Source organism: Charadrius vociferus, unplaced genomic scaffold (assembly GCF_000708025.1).
Source record: "Charadrius vociferus isolate BGI_N301 unplaced genomic scaffold, ASM70802v2 scaffold400, whole genome shotgun sequence".
In the NCBI taxonomy this organism is placed as follows: Eukaryota; Metazoa; Chordata; class Aves; order Charadriiformes; family Charadriidae; genus Charadrius; species Charadrius vociferus.
Genome location: NW_009646556.1, coordinates 1,145,134 through 1,163,736, shown reverse-complemented (window position 1 = coordinate 1,163,736; position 18,603 = coordinate 1,145,134). Strand labels below are relative to the sequence as shown.

The following is an 18,603-nucleotide window of genomic DNA, read 5'->3' as shown; positions in this document are numbered from 1 at the left end:
TTGGTAACTAATGTGCATATATATGTTTGTGTGACCATCTAATGCAGAGTGATGGCAGCTCCAAGATAGGGAAAATATGGATTCAGGCACAGAGTTCACTTGTGAAAGACTCTGAACCAAGGATGATAGGTTTTTGGGGTAAATCACTTGCTACGTGTCAAGTGGGAGACTGAAGGATCTGTTATGTAGTGCTTGTTATGCTGACAATTTAGGAAGTTTTAAACCTTGTTAATGTGACGATAGTAAAATTGCTATCCCTTTTTGCTTTGTTATGAAAGTTACATAGGGCAAAACAGGCCAAAAAAAAAAAAGTACTAAAAATGCATATGATGTAGATAAAAGAGGGTAAATGCTATGTAAGAACTCGGGAGTCAGCAGCCTTTAACACTGTCCTCTCTGGACAGCTCAAAAGTGCAGGTCTCGTATGCAGCTACAGAGATGGGTACTTAGTTCTTGTATCAGAATATTAGCACCTATTCTTTGCTCGGTTGACAAAATTCCTTCTTGTACTGACTCAGGGAAAGGGGAATTGTAAGCAGAGAGGAATGAAAAGCGGGCTTTTTGGCTGACAGGTAACTGACATTTCAGAGTATCTTTGTTCTCTGATGAAGGGTTGTTTAATCAGAAAATTTCTGACAGGCATCTCTTTGCTTGTCTTGCATTGCTTCACAAACGTACAACAGTCCTGAACCTGAAGGCATAACGTCCAGAAAACAGTAATGAACTTAAAAAGCACTGTGTGAACAAGATATGTATTATGTAGCACATTATCTCTGTATTTGGCTAGGTGATATGGTAATGATTTTTATTGTGTGTAGCATAAGAAGTTTCAGTTGCTGATATTGTAGTCTCCAGAATAATATGATGTTTCTTCTCCCTCCCCTTTTTAAGGTCTGAATCATCATCTAAAGGAACACATAACTTTTATCCTACTGTTATTGGTCTGACTGCATTTGGCCAAGTAAGGATCTCTTTTGAATTACAATCTAAGTAATCTCTCATGCAGTTAATAACTTCCGGCCTTATATTTTCAAAAGCAACTTGTTGTTAAAAATTAACCACTGGAAGCTCTTGATAGTTAGAAGGGAATCAGAGTTCAGTCAACCCAAGTTCCCTGTGATGTTCCTTAGGGTAAAAGAACTGCTGGATTTAATTATAACAATTATAATATAGATCAGAAGTGTGAATTAATATGTGGAAGTAGTGGGATGTGAATAACTGTTCAAATTACTTATTTCAGATTGACTAAACTTTATAAATTTTGAGCATGTGCTGGCATGCTAGTTAATTGTGAGTGAATAAACAACTGTTAAATTAATAGGTAAATAGAAACCCATACAGGCAGAGCATGTTAATGACTAGCTGACAGCTGCAGAATTTATTTATCTGTTTGCATATATCAGCTAAATGGTTTCCTTTAAGGAAATTTAATACTGACATTGTTGTCTGTAAATCTGTTTCAGGAAGTGGTAAAGGAGATGAATCGCCTGGGTATGTTGATAGATTTATCTCATACTTCGTATTCCACAGCAAAAGCTGCACTGAGTATCTCAAAAGCACCAGTAATTTTCAGCCATTCCTCGGCATTTTCTATTTGTAATCACTCAAGAAATGTTCCTGATGATATCCTCCAGCAACTGGTGAGTGATATGGTTTTAGGTTTGGGGTTTTTCTTTGTTTCTTGGAGGTTTTCTTTGTTTGTTTTTGTTGCGTTTGTTTTTTGATTTTTTAAATAGCAATGTTTGGCTAGTGTGAGGCAAAGTTGTGCATTCAAGTTGTTGTATTTACTTTTAACCCTCTCATCTTTTAATTGGATTTATACACAGATCCCTGCTCAGCAAGTTACATGTTCACTTCTGAGACATTTTCTTTGCTTGTGTTTTGCCTTTGGCTACAAAAATGAAGTGTTGGCAAATACTCTGAAATTCTGGTTGAGTTTGATGTAGTTACTGGACTTCTGCTGATTTCAGGCTACATGAGTATATAATGAATCCAGGGGGAATGACAGAGAGGCAAAGCCTTGTGTCGCCATCCGAGCTTTGACTTATAGAGTGTTCTTATGGTCATGGATGGATGGATGGAGAAGGATCTATATGAGATGCCTATGAGGTCTGCAGGACACATGAGTGTCAACTCATCACCTGTCTCTTCATATCTTTCAGAAAAAGAACAAGGGAATTATCATGGTGACTTTCAATGCAAATGTACTGGCCTGTGGCAGAAAAGTTGTTAATGTTTCTACCCTTGCAGGTTTGAAGTTAATATACTGCAGTTTTTGTGGGTGGCTTCTATGAATTTCCTGGTGTCTGCATCGTTTTTGAGATCATGTTAATTATACTGCTTGTTTATTTCCTTCCACACCTTACCCCAGCACTAGGTAGTTTTGGAGCTAATAGTCATTAAACTATAACAAGAGGTGCAAGGTGTGTAGCTGGAGGACATGATGCTCCCAAATGGAGCCAAGAACCATTAATCCCAAAGTAGTTGTTACTTTCTGAAAAACATCTTAAGCCTTTGTAATTAATAGCGGAAAACATAGGTATGTAATGGATAATGAAAAATCTGTTGGTATCTGTGGGCTATTTGTTGGAAATTAATGTTCTGTGATAATCATGTGCACTCAGCCCAGAAGGCCAACTGTATCCTGGGCTGCATCAAAAGCAGCGTGGCCAGCAGGTAGAGGGAGGTGATTCTGCCCCTCTACTCTGCTCTGGTGAGACCCCACCTGGAGTACTGCATCCAGCTGTGGAGCCCTCAGCACAGGAAAGACATGGACCTGTTGGAGCAGGTCCAGAGGAGGGACACAAAAATGATCAGAGGGGTGGAACTATGAGGCCTGCTGTGAGGACAGGCTGAGAGAGAGATAGGGTTGTTCAGCCTGGAGAAGAGAAGGTTCCATGGAGACTTCATTGTGGCCTTTCAGCACTTAAAGAGGGCTTATGAGAAAGATGGGGACAAACTTTTTAGCAGGGCCTGTTGTGATAGGACAAAGGGTAACGGTTTTAAACTAAAAGAGGGAAGATTTAGACTAGATATAAGGAAGAAATTTTTTACAATGAGGGCGATCAAACACTGGAACAGGTTGCCCAGAGAGGTGGTAGATGCCCATCCCTGGAAACATTCAACGTCAGGTTGGATGGGGCTGTGAGCAAGCTGATCTAGTTGAAGATGTCCCTGCTTATTGCAAGAGGTTTGGACTGGGTGGCCTTTAAAGGTGCCTTCCAACCCAGACTATTCTGATTCTATGATCATGTCTTTTTCCTCATTTGCATCTCATCAGTATAGCTGTTGTTGTGAAGACTGCTGCCTGATGTGCTTAATAACAGATAACATCTAGTTAAGCATCAGTAAATATCCAGAATATGTCAAATGCATTATTAAATTTTAACCTGTGTTATCAGGATGTCTTTTGACTCTTTTTAAAAAAGGATTTGATTAAGAATCCATGATTAAGGAGAACAGTCGCCTAGTGCCAGTATGTCTGAGCTGTATTATTTCTTTTTGCCATATGTTTAGATATTGTTTTCTTTGATATTTTCCTTCAGATCATTTTGACCACATAAAGAAAATTGCAGGTTCAGAATCAATAGGAATTGGTGGTGACTACGACGGAGTGGAACGGTTAGTAAAATTGTATATACGATGACATCTGCTTCTTAAATCATGAAGGTTTTGATTTCTTTTCGCAAAAAAAGAAGGCAGACTAAAAAAGTTGTAGCAAGTTGTAGTTGTCTTGTGATGAGTACTAAAACAGGTTTTATGAAACAGGGCACAATGATTCCTTTTTAGAACAGTATGAAGCAGTGCTACAAATGCGGAAATGGATCCTAATGCCCTACCAACTCTGCAATTGTGTGTTCTAGGCAGGGGTTTGCACATACAAAAACAGTGACAGAGGGTGCTTTCCTCCAGAAGCCAAAGACAAATGACAGAAAAGCTGTCTCAGCCTTTAGATGAGCTCAGGGAGATGCTGTAAAACTCTTTCCTCTGCTATTACTTTCTAATAGGGAAAGCCCTAAGTGTTTCGGGGCTGTGAAACCACTCCTGCTTTTGGGGCCTGGGAATTGTTTGAGGCAAGCAGAGCATGGTGAACAGCCTACAACATAACCTGTCCTGCTCACTCCTGGGCTAGTGTAACAGCACAGGAAATAAATGCAGATCAGGTGGCATTTGTTGGTGTAACCGTAAACTTTTTTTTTTCTTTTCTTTCTGTTGAATCATCATCTCCTTTTTTTTTTTTTCTTTTTTTTTTCTGGGGTCAGACACAGTTGGGTATGAAAGTCACAGTCAGACTCACATCTGTAAAGCAGCACCACAAAACCAATGTGTCAGCTCCCATGAGAGTTAGCTAATCATAGCTCTGAAACTGTAACCTCCAAAATAAAAACACAGTTTGCAACAAAAGGACACAGTTTATTGTATGCATTTTTTCAAAGTCCATTAGTTGGTTGTGGAGTTGTTAAGGTCCTGAGTCCTGGTAGAAAGTAACGGCACGGATTTCTTGAGTTCTGCATGTCGCCACACCTCCACAGAAAAGAAAAATAACAGAAAATATTAGTTATCTCAAAACAAAGTCCAAGGCTCATGGAAATGGAATTTAAAACAGCTGTTTAATGCAGGTTTTGCAGCTTTTTACTTCCAATTTGTTTTTATTCTGTTAAGAATTAGCACAAGACTTAGGTCAATTTTGCTTATTGTAATTTCTTCAGTGGACAGTTCTGAATAGCTTTCTTTTCACTGCTGAATTCAAAACAATACTATTATTATAATTGTATTTTCTTTGGAAAAATTACTTTGTAAACAGAGTGCACAAAATTGCCTGCAACTCCTTAGCTCAGCATGTGTTTGCAGGTTCCCTTTTGTTCTCAGTTACACAAGTGGATTGCACCAATTCCATCTGTGATGCAGCTGTTTCCTTTTACTCTAAAGGCCAGATATAAAGAATGGATTAATGTATACATGAGTTTGGGCTTTTTTTTCCTTTTGTTTTGTTTTGATATCCTCCATGCAGCTGTTCTACCTATACACAAGTGCATCTTCATTCCAGAATACACAGTTTTGTTCTGCTAATGGGATCCTCTGTGCAGAAAAAACCTTTAATTGTGTCCCAGTCCTGCTTCTGTTTGTTAGTTGAATTCTTAATTGTTTTTTTTAACTTCTCGGAGGAAGAATTGTGTCCAAAGTAAGATCATTCCAAAAGTGAAGATGTGCAAAAGACTTATTAAAAATCTTTTTCTACATTTTTTCAGTGATGTGTGTTGAATATTCTTGTGTGACTCTTGCCAACAGTTTCCCTGAAGGACTGGAAGATGTTTCTAAATACCCTTCTTTGATTGAGGAACTTCTTAGAAGAGGATGGAATGAAACTGAACTGAAAGGGGTCTTAAGGGACAACTTTCTTCGTGTCTTCAGGGAAGTGGAAAATGTAAGATTAAAAACTAAACTGAATCTTGAGTCTTACTAAGAGGGAGAGAGGAACTGTTGTTGCTTTTTTTTTTTTTCTCTTGGCTCAATGAGAGAGCTATGAGGGAACATAAGCACTTAATGCAGTAATTCCAAATGCTGGGAAAGAAACCAAGATGCCAAGAGAGTGTAGTGTTAGCAGAATAAAAGAAAGTGAGAGAGAGTGGACAGAGCTCTTTGGAGCCTTTTCTGTCTGTGGTAATCTGATAAGTACACATCGCTGACTTCTAAATAGAATCACTTCATGGTTTGGAGAAATTGTGGATGTACCAGCATCATAGTCTGGCTGTGTTCGCTGGTGCAGTAAGGAATGCTGACTCCTGCAAATCAATTTAATTCTTGTCATGGGATTGGACTGCTATCCAAAAGGCTCCTGCCATGACCAGATCACTAACAAGCCATAAATATAACAACTAGATCATAATGAGCTTTAAGTGTAAATGGTAGAAGATAATCCAGAAGGATGAGGAAAGGAGAGAGACTGTTTGAAAATAAGCACCCCCTAAATGGTAACTTTTTCAAAAGCCTCTGTTGAAACTTGCAAACTGCTTGCCTCCTGTTGTTTTTATTTACAGGGATAAGTAAGTAGATACTATACACAAAGCCTTATAGGCAACATATATTTCACAGTGATCTTTTTTCCAGTTGCCTTTTTGGGGTATGTTAGAACAGAAATCAGGGAATTTGATACTGTTCCAGTTAATCTGTCAAAATACCTAATGCCAAGTTGCACGTGTGGCACACTGATATTACGAAGAGGTTGAAATTCATCGCATCTAACCAACTGATCTGTGAAATTTAGTAATTTTTCCCTTCTAAACTAAAGATATTTGAAGCTCTGTCTTGCGACTTTGAGCTGACTTCAGGGAAGAAAGCTCAGGAGTTTGTTTGTTTAAAGTTTTCCAGCTCATGCATCCATGTGTGGAGGGAGCCAAGATAAAGAACAGGCAGACCTGTGACTCTTGCCTGTAATGTACCTGTGCTGAATTCTGGGAAGTGTTTCATAGGAATGCAAACATCAGGATAATGATGTTGATTTCCTCACATTCGGATGTGTTTTGGCAATACAAAAAGTTGGTTCACTTAAAATAGCTTTGAATTTGCTAGCTGCATAAAGCTTTTTGCTGTTGTGCCACTCTGGCTTTCAGGGGTAATCTTTTGAATTTTTCTAGGTGCGGAACATTAGTGGACTAGCGGATGTAGGTGAAAGTGAAATTCCACAAGAAGAAGTACAAAATTCCTGTCGCCTAGACCTACATAATCGACAGCTTCAGACAGCCAGGTCCTTTGGATTTCCTTCTGTGTCAAAACCTTTTAGTCTGACAGTAGTTGTATCATATTTAATAATATATTATGAATCATAAGACCTATGGAGTCTAGTGAGATATATATGGCGTAATCTGCAATGCAACTAGTTATCTTTTTGGGGTTTTTTATGTAAAGCTATACTAATTTTTTATGTAATTTCTATGAATTTGCCTGCATACTTGAAAGTTAATGTAGATTTTAAATGTAGTAGCAAAAGCATTTAGAATTTGAAGTGATAAATTCTGTGTCATCTTGACTAAACCAGGACCAACATTGTTAATGGAAAGTATTCACACCTAACAAATACTGTAATACATGACGCATGGTTTTGGTACCCATATTGTGGCACTTTATATAAATACTGGAGTCCAGAATCAGCAGTTCCACAGAGGAACTAGAGAATATGATTAAGACAGCTGTGCTGAGATGTTTTTGAGATAGTACTTCTTGTTAAATCATACAACTTTCATCATCCGTCGATGGCTTAGTCAGAGGAGACCACCCCCCTGGTATATATAGAAGAATGGGGTTTGGTTTTGTTTTGTTTTTAAGACAACATGGATAACATAGCTATTTCAATTTGGATTTCATGCCTACCACTACCTTTAGGGACCCATCCTGCAGTGCTAAACTCTTATTTTTGAACCCTGACCAGGACAGTAGGCAACTAGAGAGTTCCTGAAGGGTGGAGGTAGGTGTCTTGTGTTCAGGTACCAGTGACCAGGCAATGTTGTAGATACTTTTCTATAATTTGCTGTTTGCTACATGTTCATGAAGCTGGGAGTAAGAATAAGCCAGGACAAAGCAGGAATTCTGGCTACTCGGAGGGTGAGATCTTGTTCTGATATTTTCATTGCAGTCTGAGAAGTGTAAAATGAATATTTAAATAGAAATTGTGTTAGAATGTTTCATAGCTTTGTGGAAATCTATTTCACACTTAAACAATGATCCTTATCAATAATAGGTTTTATTATTTTATTTTTATTCTAGCTGGCTAAAATCAGACCACTGTCAAAGGACTCATAGGCATGAGATTAGAAAGAAAACTTCTTATTATAAATCTGCTGTTTCAGCCTTTGGAACACGTTTTCAAATACATAAGGTATGTGAGGTTAGAAGCTATTGTTATACAGAACAGCATATGTTATGATAGGCCCATTCTTGGTAGGCTAATATGGCTTAACCCTGGAATTTTAATTAAATATCCAGAGATTCATGATGAAATTGTAAGATGGCAGGACAACATCTTTTAGGGTCATTTCCCAGTGCTTGCTCGTAAATGCCTTCTCATGATACTTGCTGTTAATTGTGATTTTTATCTCACGATATGTGCTTCTATTTACTGATATGATATCTACAGAATTTAGCCTTAGTATAGAATAAAAGAAAAGTCCCGTAATTGATCTAAGAACAGCAGATGGGCCACAAAGATGATCAAAGGACTGGGAAACCTGCCATATGAGGAAAGGCTGAGAGAACTGGGTTTGTTCAGCCTTGAGAAAAGAAGGCTTAAGGGAGACCTTATCGCCATGTTCCAGTATTTAAAGGGTGGCAACAAAGAAAATGGAGCCTCCCTTTTTACAAGAAGTCACATGGAAAAGGTGAGGGGTAATGGGTGTAAGTTACATTTGGGGAGGTTCCAATTGGACACAAGAGGAAAATTTTTCACAATGAGAATAATCAGCCATTGGAATAACCTCCCAAGGGAAGCGGTACATTCCCCAACATTGGACACTTTAAAGATTCAGTTGGAGAGGGTGCTGGGCCATCTTGTCTAGACTGTGCTTTTTCCCAGAAAGGTTGGACCAGATGATGCTTAACGTCCTGTGTAACCTGGTATTCTACGATTCTGTGATTTTTAAACACACAAAGTATTTAACAACTAAAAAACAAGGCTAAGCATGAACAGAATGGAAACAGCAAGTCAGTTGTTTTCTAGAGTCACTTGAGACTGTTCCTGCCATCCATTTCTGCATTCCATATAAAAGTAGGGTTTCTGGAAGAAGACTGATTTATTATTGCTTCAAAATGAAGCTTCATTAATTCTCCTGATAAGGTGGTCTCCTTGATAAGTATATTCTGAATATACTACTGCCACTTACTGAATTCTTTACAAATCATGTTGAATGATCTAGTTGCCTACAAGCCAAGTTTTTAAGAAAAGTTTATCAGTAATACTGATCCTGGTTATGCATCTACAATGGGGAATTACTGCACTGACTTGGAAGTCTTGTCTTCCTGATACTGCTTGACTGGCATCAGGACTTGTTTTACTGGTAAAATGATGAATTCAATAGGGCAAATAATTTCTTCCCATCAGTACTTCTGCTAACAGCTTCAGAAGCCATTGGAAAACTGTTATCCATTGTCTCTTTTCACAGAATTAGTACTGTGATAGTAACTTCATTACATATTTGAAATGTAAGATGCTTCCTTATTCCTTCCAGCCTTTTTTCTTTCTACTGTGTTGTCACTTTCCTGCCTGCTAATTTCTACTATTTTTTCCATGCTATAGCATGGATTAAAAATATATTCCTTTTCTTAAAGATATGGAGAATACTTTTATATGACTGATTCCACCATACCATAGATATTTGTAGTTTATTTCCTTGTTTTACCTATAGTGTATTGCACTTCTGTTTGACTGCTTTGTGCAATGAATTTGTAACCTTGTGGCAAAACATATACATGAAATTTAAATAAAATATTGTTTAAAATTGTGTATAGACACTGGTGTAATCTCACAAAACAATGTAAATGTTCAGAACTCCAGGAAACCCTGAAAGAACCATGCAACTCCTGCAGAAGGAAGGCCACGGTATCACTACAGCTTTGGGTCCACTCTTCACAGGGAAAGTAGCCCCCTCCATGGCAGGCAGGAGAAAGTCTGGTCGGTTTAATCCAAGAGCATCCTGGATGTAGGCAGTCAGCCTCATCTTCACTCAGATACCACCTAAGCTGTAGAGAAGTCCGAGCAAGTGCCTATGGAAAGAGAACGTGGATGACCCAGTCATTGCAGTTGAGTCCATGATGACAGTGTTACCTGCAGCAAATCACTTGGTCAAGCAAGTCAAGTCATAGAGAACAAGGCTTATGGGGAACTAGACAGGTTGCCCGCACCAAGGTTAGGATAATGTCTGCTTCACAGCATTTCTCACAGATGTGTTATGATCTAAAAGTCCCTTTTTCAATTACTAGTTACAGTGTTCATTCAGAACGCTTCAAATAAGTTGCTTGTGTGAAACCAACATCAGAGCACAAAATCATCAAACAAGAAATGGAATCTTGTCCATTGTGCAAGGATTATGCACACAGTATGTAGCTTATGTAATAGATGCAATTAGTTTATTTTTCTTAAACGATCAAAATCACACAGCTTGCAACATGGTAGAAAAGCATCTGATCAGAATTCCATTTCAAAAGTTAAAATCATGTGAGAAATGGCTGTGACTGCTGTCAGAAAAACTAGAGTGACCCTTCAGTCTGAGTGCTAGCTTCTCCATTCCTACTGACAGCAGCTTGTAGTAGTAGTAGTAGTCACAACACTGCATTTCCAACAGCTCAAGCATAAAATGATTGCACTCTGATTTCTGCCTCCCAATGGAGAGGATGATTCATCCTGAAATTGAATGCCTTTGCCCTGCACCGATTAATAAGAGCAATTTGCATTGGTAATTTGAAATGCAAGCTAGCTCAACTGACAGATTCTATTATGGCTAGTGGTATTAGTGAAGTATCAGCTATAATTGAAATACCAACTTTGTTCGCTGCCAAATGGAAGAATGCAAGTCATTATTTACCTCTTCCAAATAGTGAGTTGTGCTAACATGAACTCTGGAAATAGTTATTACTATTTCTGTAAATCTCAAAATTGATGTACTATGAACTACTTTAGGTTGATTTTCTAAATAATACCCAAACTTCAAGGCATCTTCAACAATCCAAGGCTCATGCTTTCACATGTGTGATAGGAACAGCCAAAAACTGCAAACATAATATTGATGCAGACTATTGATTTGATTCTAAAAGGTTGACGCCAGCGCCCTTCCCCCAGTACTATTCTTTTCCAGACTAATGGGATATAGCATCCACAGAAATAAACAACTTCAATCCTCAGTTGTCTCATCTAGGTAAGTGGTGATGCTAGAAACCAAGCCTAAAAGTCTATTGCTGGTCTAACATATACAGCTAACCTGTTATGTAAAATCTGAGTAGTTCAGTTCACGTATCTTACTTCTACTCAGTAGGTGACTTGTTTGTGCCATGGAAGGACTTTTGCTTGCTTTACGTTGGATGTGGACTACTGAACTGTGCCAGTACTTAACATCTGCATTCCTTCTTGCATATCATTGAGCTGCTCAAGCAATATGCCAGCATATTTCTGTTTCAAGGTCAGTGAACATCATACATTAAGTCTAACCACCTATATAAATATAAGTTTATTAACTTCTGTTTGATCTTAAACATAAGGTTCAGTGGGCATCTGCACCACAGAACGAAATTTGAAAAGCCGGGTACCATTGCAACCCCATCACCTTCTGGAGGTGCAGTACCACAGCAGCTTATGCCAGTGTCAACTTTGGCTGCTGCAGTCCTACCCCATTTCTTGGCTGCGTGTTGTCTCCCCTGGCCCTTGTGCCAGCACTAGTGTTTGTGTAACTATATGTAAGCTAGTTGAGGGAGCTGATCTAGCCGAAAACTGTTTTCCTCCCTCAAGTGATGGGTGTCCTGCTGATCGTGTTAGTGGAGGGGAGGAGTAGAAAAGCAGAGTGAGACTGCAACAACTTGTATTTCTTCAATTTGCTATTGAAAGCAGCAGCTCCTCTATTCACTCTTCTCTGGATTTATACATATGGGAATGATCAAATTGCTTCCAAATCTGAAAATGTAACATGTCTAAACTACAAAAAAATTGAAGAAGTGGAACATTCTTCCCACTAACAGTGGCTTTCATTCGCTCTTAAGATTTGTTGGATTTAACTTGCAGCCCCAGAGCAGTATGTTAGTGGATCTGCTGAACTGTTTTGAGGACAGACCATGGTGCTGGATAACTCTTCTTGAAGTGTTTTGGAAGGCTTGAGTCAGTGTTGCAATAACTATTCTTTTCTTTATCTGGTCTTGATTATTGTCTTGATATCTTACCTACAAATCTTACATCTACATAGAAGAACTTGAGATGGTGGTGGGTGTTTGGTGCTCCTCTAATTTTCCTTTTTTATCTTTTGAAACCAGAGAAATTGAAAAGTTTTTGCTAATCTTCATATTTAAGTTCATTATATAATTTCTGTCAGAGGAAAAACAAAATTTGTGCAAACGGGAAGCATTTTTGTCCCATTTCCATATTTCACAGATGTCCAGGATCTTCAGTGCCTGAGCTAGGACCTCTCAGTCAGTTGGTCCAGTATTAGCAGATGAGCCGTTCATAGCCTGTTTCATTTCCTGGCAGTCAAATTGCAAATCTGGCAATTCTTTCCCCAAAGTCTACACTATTTGAGAAATTATTACAACCTGTGATGTTTTTTTTTCTCACAAAGTAAAAGCAATTATCTCTGTTCCCTAAAGCTGTGACTTCAGGGAGATATTAGACTTGATTCAGCTGCTTCTGTCATGAGTTAACAAATTGAAAAAAAACCCAACCAGAAATGCTGCTGCTGAGAATCGAGGCTCTAGCCTTAACAATCAGAACTTGAACGAGAGGGCACTTAATTTTGCTCTGTTTCTGTTGCTTCTCCCCAAATTGTTTTGTAAACTTCACTAGGATGATTCTTTCCCCTATATAATGGTTAAGTATTTTTCTCTGAAGCCCTTTCTCAGCACCTGGTCTCACTGTTTTCATAAAGCATTTCTTTCGCCAGCTCTGCAATGAAAGAAAACCATAGAGCCCAGGAAGCAAGAATTCGAGTTCCCCTGTGGGTTGTTGCTGAGAAACAAAACAAAGATTAAAATAGCTAAGATTAAAACTGAAGCTAGTACAAGGTTTGTCAGACAAACCAAAAGAAGGTCCCTTTAGTCTAGAATAAAAACATTTGAAAAAAAAGTTTAATGCAGCTTTGAAAAGTCCATTTGGATTAACTTTCTTGAGTGTTGTACTGTAGTTAAACTCAACATCTAAAGAATCTTGTCTACACCCGTGCTTAGTTTCTTCTCTGAGCCATTTACTAAAAATTAAATAGCCCATGACAAATCTATCCATGCTAAAAAGGTAACTGAACTGAAAATTGATCCCTTAAAAAAAGAAAAAAACACAATAAACCACTGAGTAGTACTTTTCCAGCATCTTAATCCTATCCTGAAAATTACTGCCATGTTTAACATGGGGAAAATTTTGATCCGGTTCTTATTTGTATTTACAGCATTTGATTAAGGGGGAAAAAATCTCTAAAACTTAGTAACTTCTCAGTTTCTGAAGATGAGATTAAGGTATCTTTGTAGAAATGGACATTCCACATATCAAATACAGTGGAATTACATGAGTAACTTTACAAGTGAGGCAAAAGTTCCTTGAAGTAAATAAATTTTGAAGATAAGTGGCACCATAGTGTCCTCTTGTGGTCTTTTAATGTGTAAGCTGTGACATGTTTTCTAAGAGAAAATCAGCAAAATTTTCAGTTGCAGTTAGTGTATGAGCTCCTGTAAAAGTATACTGTGACCTTTCCTTGCCTTACTTTTCTCCTGGAAACGGCATATGGAGGACTGCACATTGCATCTCCCATAAGCACTCTATCCCCATTTCTTTACGTGTGGATATACGTATTACGGTCCTCTCCAAAGGACCTCTCTCAGCAACTGCTTATCTTTGTCACGGATAAAATAGAACCTGATCTTTATTAGCGAGAAACCCTTGCAGTCAGATTGCCAGTTTCTGGGCTGCTTTGTCCTCAAGGCTGGTAACCCTAACCCTAACCCTAACCCTAACTACGGTGAAATGTTGGCCATGAACGTGCAGAATTTCTGCGAAGCTCATGTCCAGGGAAGCTGTACCTTGGCAGTGGCAATTTTTGTTTTGTTATTTTTTCTGATGGTCAGCTCTGAGCTATTTGTCGCCCAGGTTCCACTCTAGTGGAAAAAAATCGTTCAAAACAATAAATAATAGTTATGGATCCACTGCTGTGTCTATCCCAGTGTTGGCTTTAAAAATTGAAAGTATTTAATGCTTCCAGGTATCAGGGCTTTGTGCCTAACTGTATGGGACATAACAGAGCAGAGTTTCAGTTTCCCAGAGATTTTTTATTGTTAGATTTATACTGTCTACAAATCTGCAAGTGTTTCCTCTAACCAACAAGCCTATTTCTGTTCTCAATGGAATATATTTTTTTTTTCTGGGCCACTATCCTGCTACAACTTGATGATCCAGGGTATCTCAGAAATACTTTCATGTCATATGGTTGAGAAATTTCCCATGGTTTCAAAGCATAGTTCATGGATTGTCCCATTGACAAAGAGAGAAACATTATACTGGTCTGTATTAACAGAGATGCAATACAATAATTACCTAAAACATCAGAATACAGGTATTCCACTCAAGAAGTTGCACGTATTTTGGATAAACACAGTTATGACATTAACTCTCAGGCTCCTAGGCCGATGCATCTCTAAGCAGGACATGTATTCTCCCTGGGGATGTAAACGTCACAGTCAGCAAAGACAGCAATAACTGGGCAGGTTACTCCACCAATGAGGCATTTCAAAGCTTCATTTACAGAAAGTTAAACTTACTACAAAGCTTTTGGAGGTATCATGTTATTATAAAGCACTCCAAACAATGTTAAGGGCAGCACAATTTTACAGATGGAATTAAAAAAAAATCATCTGAATTGTAATGTTATGACATTTATTTCTAAGGATGGTACTTTTTGCTTGGCCTTGATTTTCCCAGTTAGAAAAAATAAACTAGTTTATTTAAAATTAGGCATCTCCTATGAAATTCAGGAAGAAGGGAAGATAAGAAAAGCTGTCCTCAAACACAGTTTCAGATGCTGGGTCTTCCTATCCTTAAACAAACAGCAAATCACTTTCATTTCAGAGGAGTTGAAACAATGTTACTTTTTGTTGTTCGATTGACATTATCATTGTCCCTAAGCTAACAATACTCCCGAGCTCATTTGCAAGGGCCTTCCAATGCGTGTACTACATCCTTTTGTGAGGCCTGAGGCAGGCTGTTCCCTCCACTATACCCTCAGAAGCGATCACTAATGCTGATATTAAGTCTATGTTCACTTTCTCCTAGGATGGCAGTTTGAGCACCACATGAGAACCTGTGAGTTGCTGTCTGTCCGGGCAGGGCCGAAACACCTTGCACGCGTAAGTCAAGTCTGTTTCTGTAAGAGCTGATGCGGTGTGCAGTCACTATCTCATGCTGGGCTGTAAAAGCCAAGCTGCTTGTTTTAATGCTTGAGTGGTGTCACCTGTAAGAAGAAGTGTTCAAGGCAAACTTGACCTTGCTTGCCTGCCCTGAGGATTTATATCAGGCTCTTCAGCAGTTCACCAAACTACCCTTCCAGGAGACTCAGACAACCTTTTGAGTCGAATGGCATAGTTTACTGTGGAAGTGTGCTGACCTTTCAGCTGGAAGCTAATACCTACTTAAGGTAGTTCACAAATACCCAGTGGCTTACTAAATAAGAACCAAACTCTCTTTGCTTATATGATTTGTAGGTAATAAACAATTTAAAAAGTAGTTCCTGATAGTGTATCAGAGAGGAGATAGTGGATTTGCTGATCTTTAAGCTGCTGATTTTACCAATGCTGTTAATGTACACTAGAGTACTGAAACTCAGGCCTTATTTAGTAAGCCATGATTCTGCTAAGTTGGTCTCGGTGTTTTTCACAGCGAAACCACCAGACTTTTTCTTAGAAGTGCAGTTTTTATCTGTTGGGGGCAGGGTGTGTGCTGTGTAGAGAGAGGAGAAAAAAAAAAACAAAAGGAAATGAGTTTTATTCTCTCTGCTCTTTCGTTTTCATTGACTGGTCTGTACCCATATTAAACCATAATCCCAAATTCCATTTAGCTTTGTAGAAAACAGGTAATGTTCATCCCCATTATTTAATGAGAGATAGCAATGTTGCCTCAGGTAAATGCTGTAGCATTGTAGATCATCCAGTTTCATTCCAGCCTCATATTCATATCAGACAACTTTTAAGCTTGTGATGGCCACTCACACCATTCGGAGGTCACAATCAGTATTCATACTCAGAAAAAAAAAAAAAAGAAATACTTAATCACCCAGGTGGAAATTTCAGTTCTCTTACAAACCAGATGCTAAACAACAAAGTTGATATGCGTAGATAAATTCTTATCTTTAAATATGGGCTGTCTACAAGTCAGTAAAGAACCATTGTCTTTAGACAAAAGAAATATTTTTGCTTCAATAAACTTGAATAGTTTCCTGGGGCTAAATTCTCTCCTAAGACACTCGGATATAGTTTCCATTCCAGAGAGGGCAGTTGCTGGTATATGTGCATGAGTTTGTTTTTCCCCTCACGGGGTACAATTTCAGTGCCATTGATTTTGTGATACACAAAATGTTTTGTGGTGGCCTAGATGCATTTTTTGGTGCCTAAAGAAAGACAGCTCCTTGCCAGATCTGCTTTCAAAAGCAAGATGAGAGGGAAGTGCCCAGTTTAATTCTTCTTCCTGAATAAGCATGACTCCAAAAACATTAACTCTGGAGAGTTGTTTCTTATAATCCCTGTCTCCTTTTTCTAGGACAGCTTACTTAGACCAGACACTTTCACTCAAAAGCTTTATAAAGTGGGAAAACGGGAAAGAAGACAGAAGACTAAGCATGAACTAACTTGCTTAATGGTGAGTTATCACCCTGACCTTTTTCTATATAAAATTCATTGCCCTCTATCAATTAATACTTAATTTTCCTGTTTTCTTGGTGGACTCTAGCTTACTAGGTCATACTTATTATGAACACTAATGAAACATAATTCAACCAAAGAAGGTTAAACAGAAAATGCTACTTTTTGGCCAACTGTTCCACTTTCCTATGGGGGAAAAAAGTACTGCTGGAGATAAAACAGTGGACTTAGTGGTGCACCAGGATGTTTCCAGACTGTCTGAATTAATGCTTCTAAAATCAAGAGAAATGCTTTCTAAATTATCAAAATTGGCCTACCTTACCCACAGAAATTACTGGTAAAACTTTACGGACCTCAGTGGGATCTCAATGTGCTCATTTTAGGGTTACTGGGGAAAAAAAATCTCCCCCTAGGTCTTCGAGATACCATGAGTTTTGAATAGAGGAAAATCTGTTTGTTTTTTTTTAAACCTCCTCCAAAACTGATGAAGCCATTATTGAGATACACGTGGTCACATGAAGATCATTGTTGTTTTCCTCAACACAGCAAAGAGACAAAAGTAAAATGTAGGTTATATGGAAGCACAGGAGCCTTAGAAGTCTTTCCACCTGTCTGATCAATCCTAAGAGGTGTAATTGCTCTGGCTCTCCCCAGAGGTGGTCTGCCAGCAAGTTTGTGTTAAATGAACTGAGAGACCTGTACCCCCTTGGCAGCAGTCGCTCCACAGCATGGATCCTTCTCATTTCTTTCAAAACCCAACTAATTAAAAGTAGGCTTATTACTCAGTTCTGGTGAACAAAGCATTCCCCCTCTTGTTTGTCTCCCTTCTGCTCGTTACGCATTTTTCTTTCTCCCAGTGACCCGGGGGTTGCTTTGTCAAAAAGGCAGGACAAATTCAGAAAGCTAGGGGGAAGGTTCTTCTGAACACAGGACAGGTCAAGATAGTCTTGTCTTCTTCCTCTCCTCTGAGGTTTATATCCTTCCATAGACTCCTATGCAATCTGAAGACAAAACTTACATCAGTACTGGATTGGCTTGTCACTGTACACAGACCTCTTGATTAAGTATTTTAGTCAAAATCTACAGAACTAGTTGGACTCGATATTCCATAGTAAAATGCACAAACTGTTCTCTAGAGCTTTTTTGCTGACTGTTACATAATCCATTAAAAATGGATCCTTTTACTTTCAAGGCTAGCTTTCAAATGCAGACAATAAATAGCATTATCAACTATTAATTCACGTTTAAACTCCACGGGAAGGCTACCCTATACGAAATGAAGGCCAAGATACCCATCGCTGGCGCCAGCTTTTTCAAACGCGAAGGCAAAATTGAATTTTGCTCCCTCGGGGACAAGAGGTTGAGAGGCAGGCGTGCCACGGCCTTTATAGGCCCTGCCGCCACTGAGGCATCCCTCCGGGCTGCTGGGAGGGGGTGGCACACCCCACTGCCTCCATTAGCGGGACAAAACAATGGCGCAACCCTGGCTCCCAGGCCCCTGCCTGAGCAGCGGGGCCACAGTTCATCTGCCCTGGCAGTCTGCTGCCTTAGCAACTGTCTGCTTTGCATATAGCGAGAAATACCCTTGCCTCCAGCCAGCATTCAAATTTCCCCAGTGTACCATTTTACCCTGCGCTACCCCCACGCCTTTTCTGCGGCCACGGCTCCCATTCCCCTTGGGTTCGCTCTGTTTGCCACCTGGTTTCGGAGGGTTTCATGCAATAGAGAAGAGAGCGAGCGTGAGAGAAACCACCCCCACTGCCACCACAGACGCAGGAAGCGGGGACAGCTGCCCCGTCTGAAGTTAACATTAACTTGCACAAAAATAAACCCGCTCTCGGGGCAACAGCATGCCTTTAACCGGTCTGCTGGCGACCAGCCGAAGGCCAGGGCTTACTTAACGGTCTGCGGGGAGCCCTGACAGTCTTCAATCGCCGCGCTCTGCTCCTTCAAAGCCTCGCAGGGCTCCCGCTTTATTTGCCAGACATCTGCTCGCTGATGTTTCGCCCCCCGCCACCCCTCCTG

General features: G+C 39.4%; 1 protein-coding gene across 1 annotated transcript in view; it reads left to right on the top strand.

The window, feature by feature from the left end:
- Nucleotides 1-6,840, top strand: part of LOC104287765 (dipeptidase 2-like) — a 31,067-nt gene extending 24,227 nt beyond the window's left edge. Inside the window, exons 6-11 of the mRNA XM_009886500.1 lie at nucleotides 892-961; nucleotides 1,464-1,640; nucleotides 2,163-2,250; nucleotides 3,546-3,621; nucleotides 5,290-5,425; nucleotides 6,636-6,840. Coding sequence (XP_009884802.1) covers nucleotides 892-961; nucleotides 1,464-1,640; nucleotides 2,163-2,250; nucleotides 3,546-3,621; nucleotides 5,290-5,425; nucleotides 6,636-6,827 — 739 coding nt within the window. The 3' untranslated portion in view covers nucleotides 6,828-6,840. The remainder of the gene's footprint in view (nucleotides 1-891; nucleotides 962-1,463; nucleotides 1,641-2,162; nucleotides 2,251-3,545; nucleotides 3,622-5,289; nucleotides 5,426-6,635) is intronic.
- Nucleotides 6,841-18,603: the final 11,763 nt, after the last annotated feature.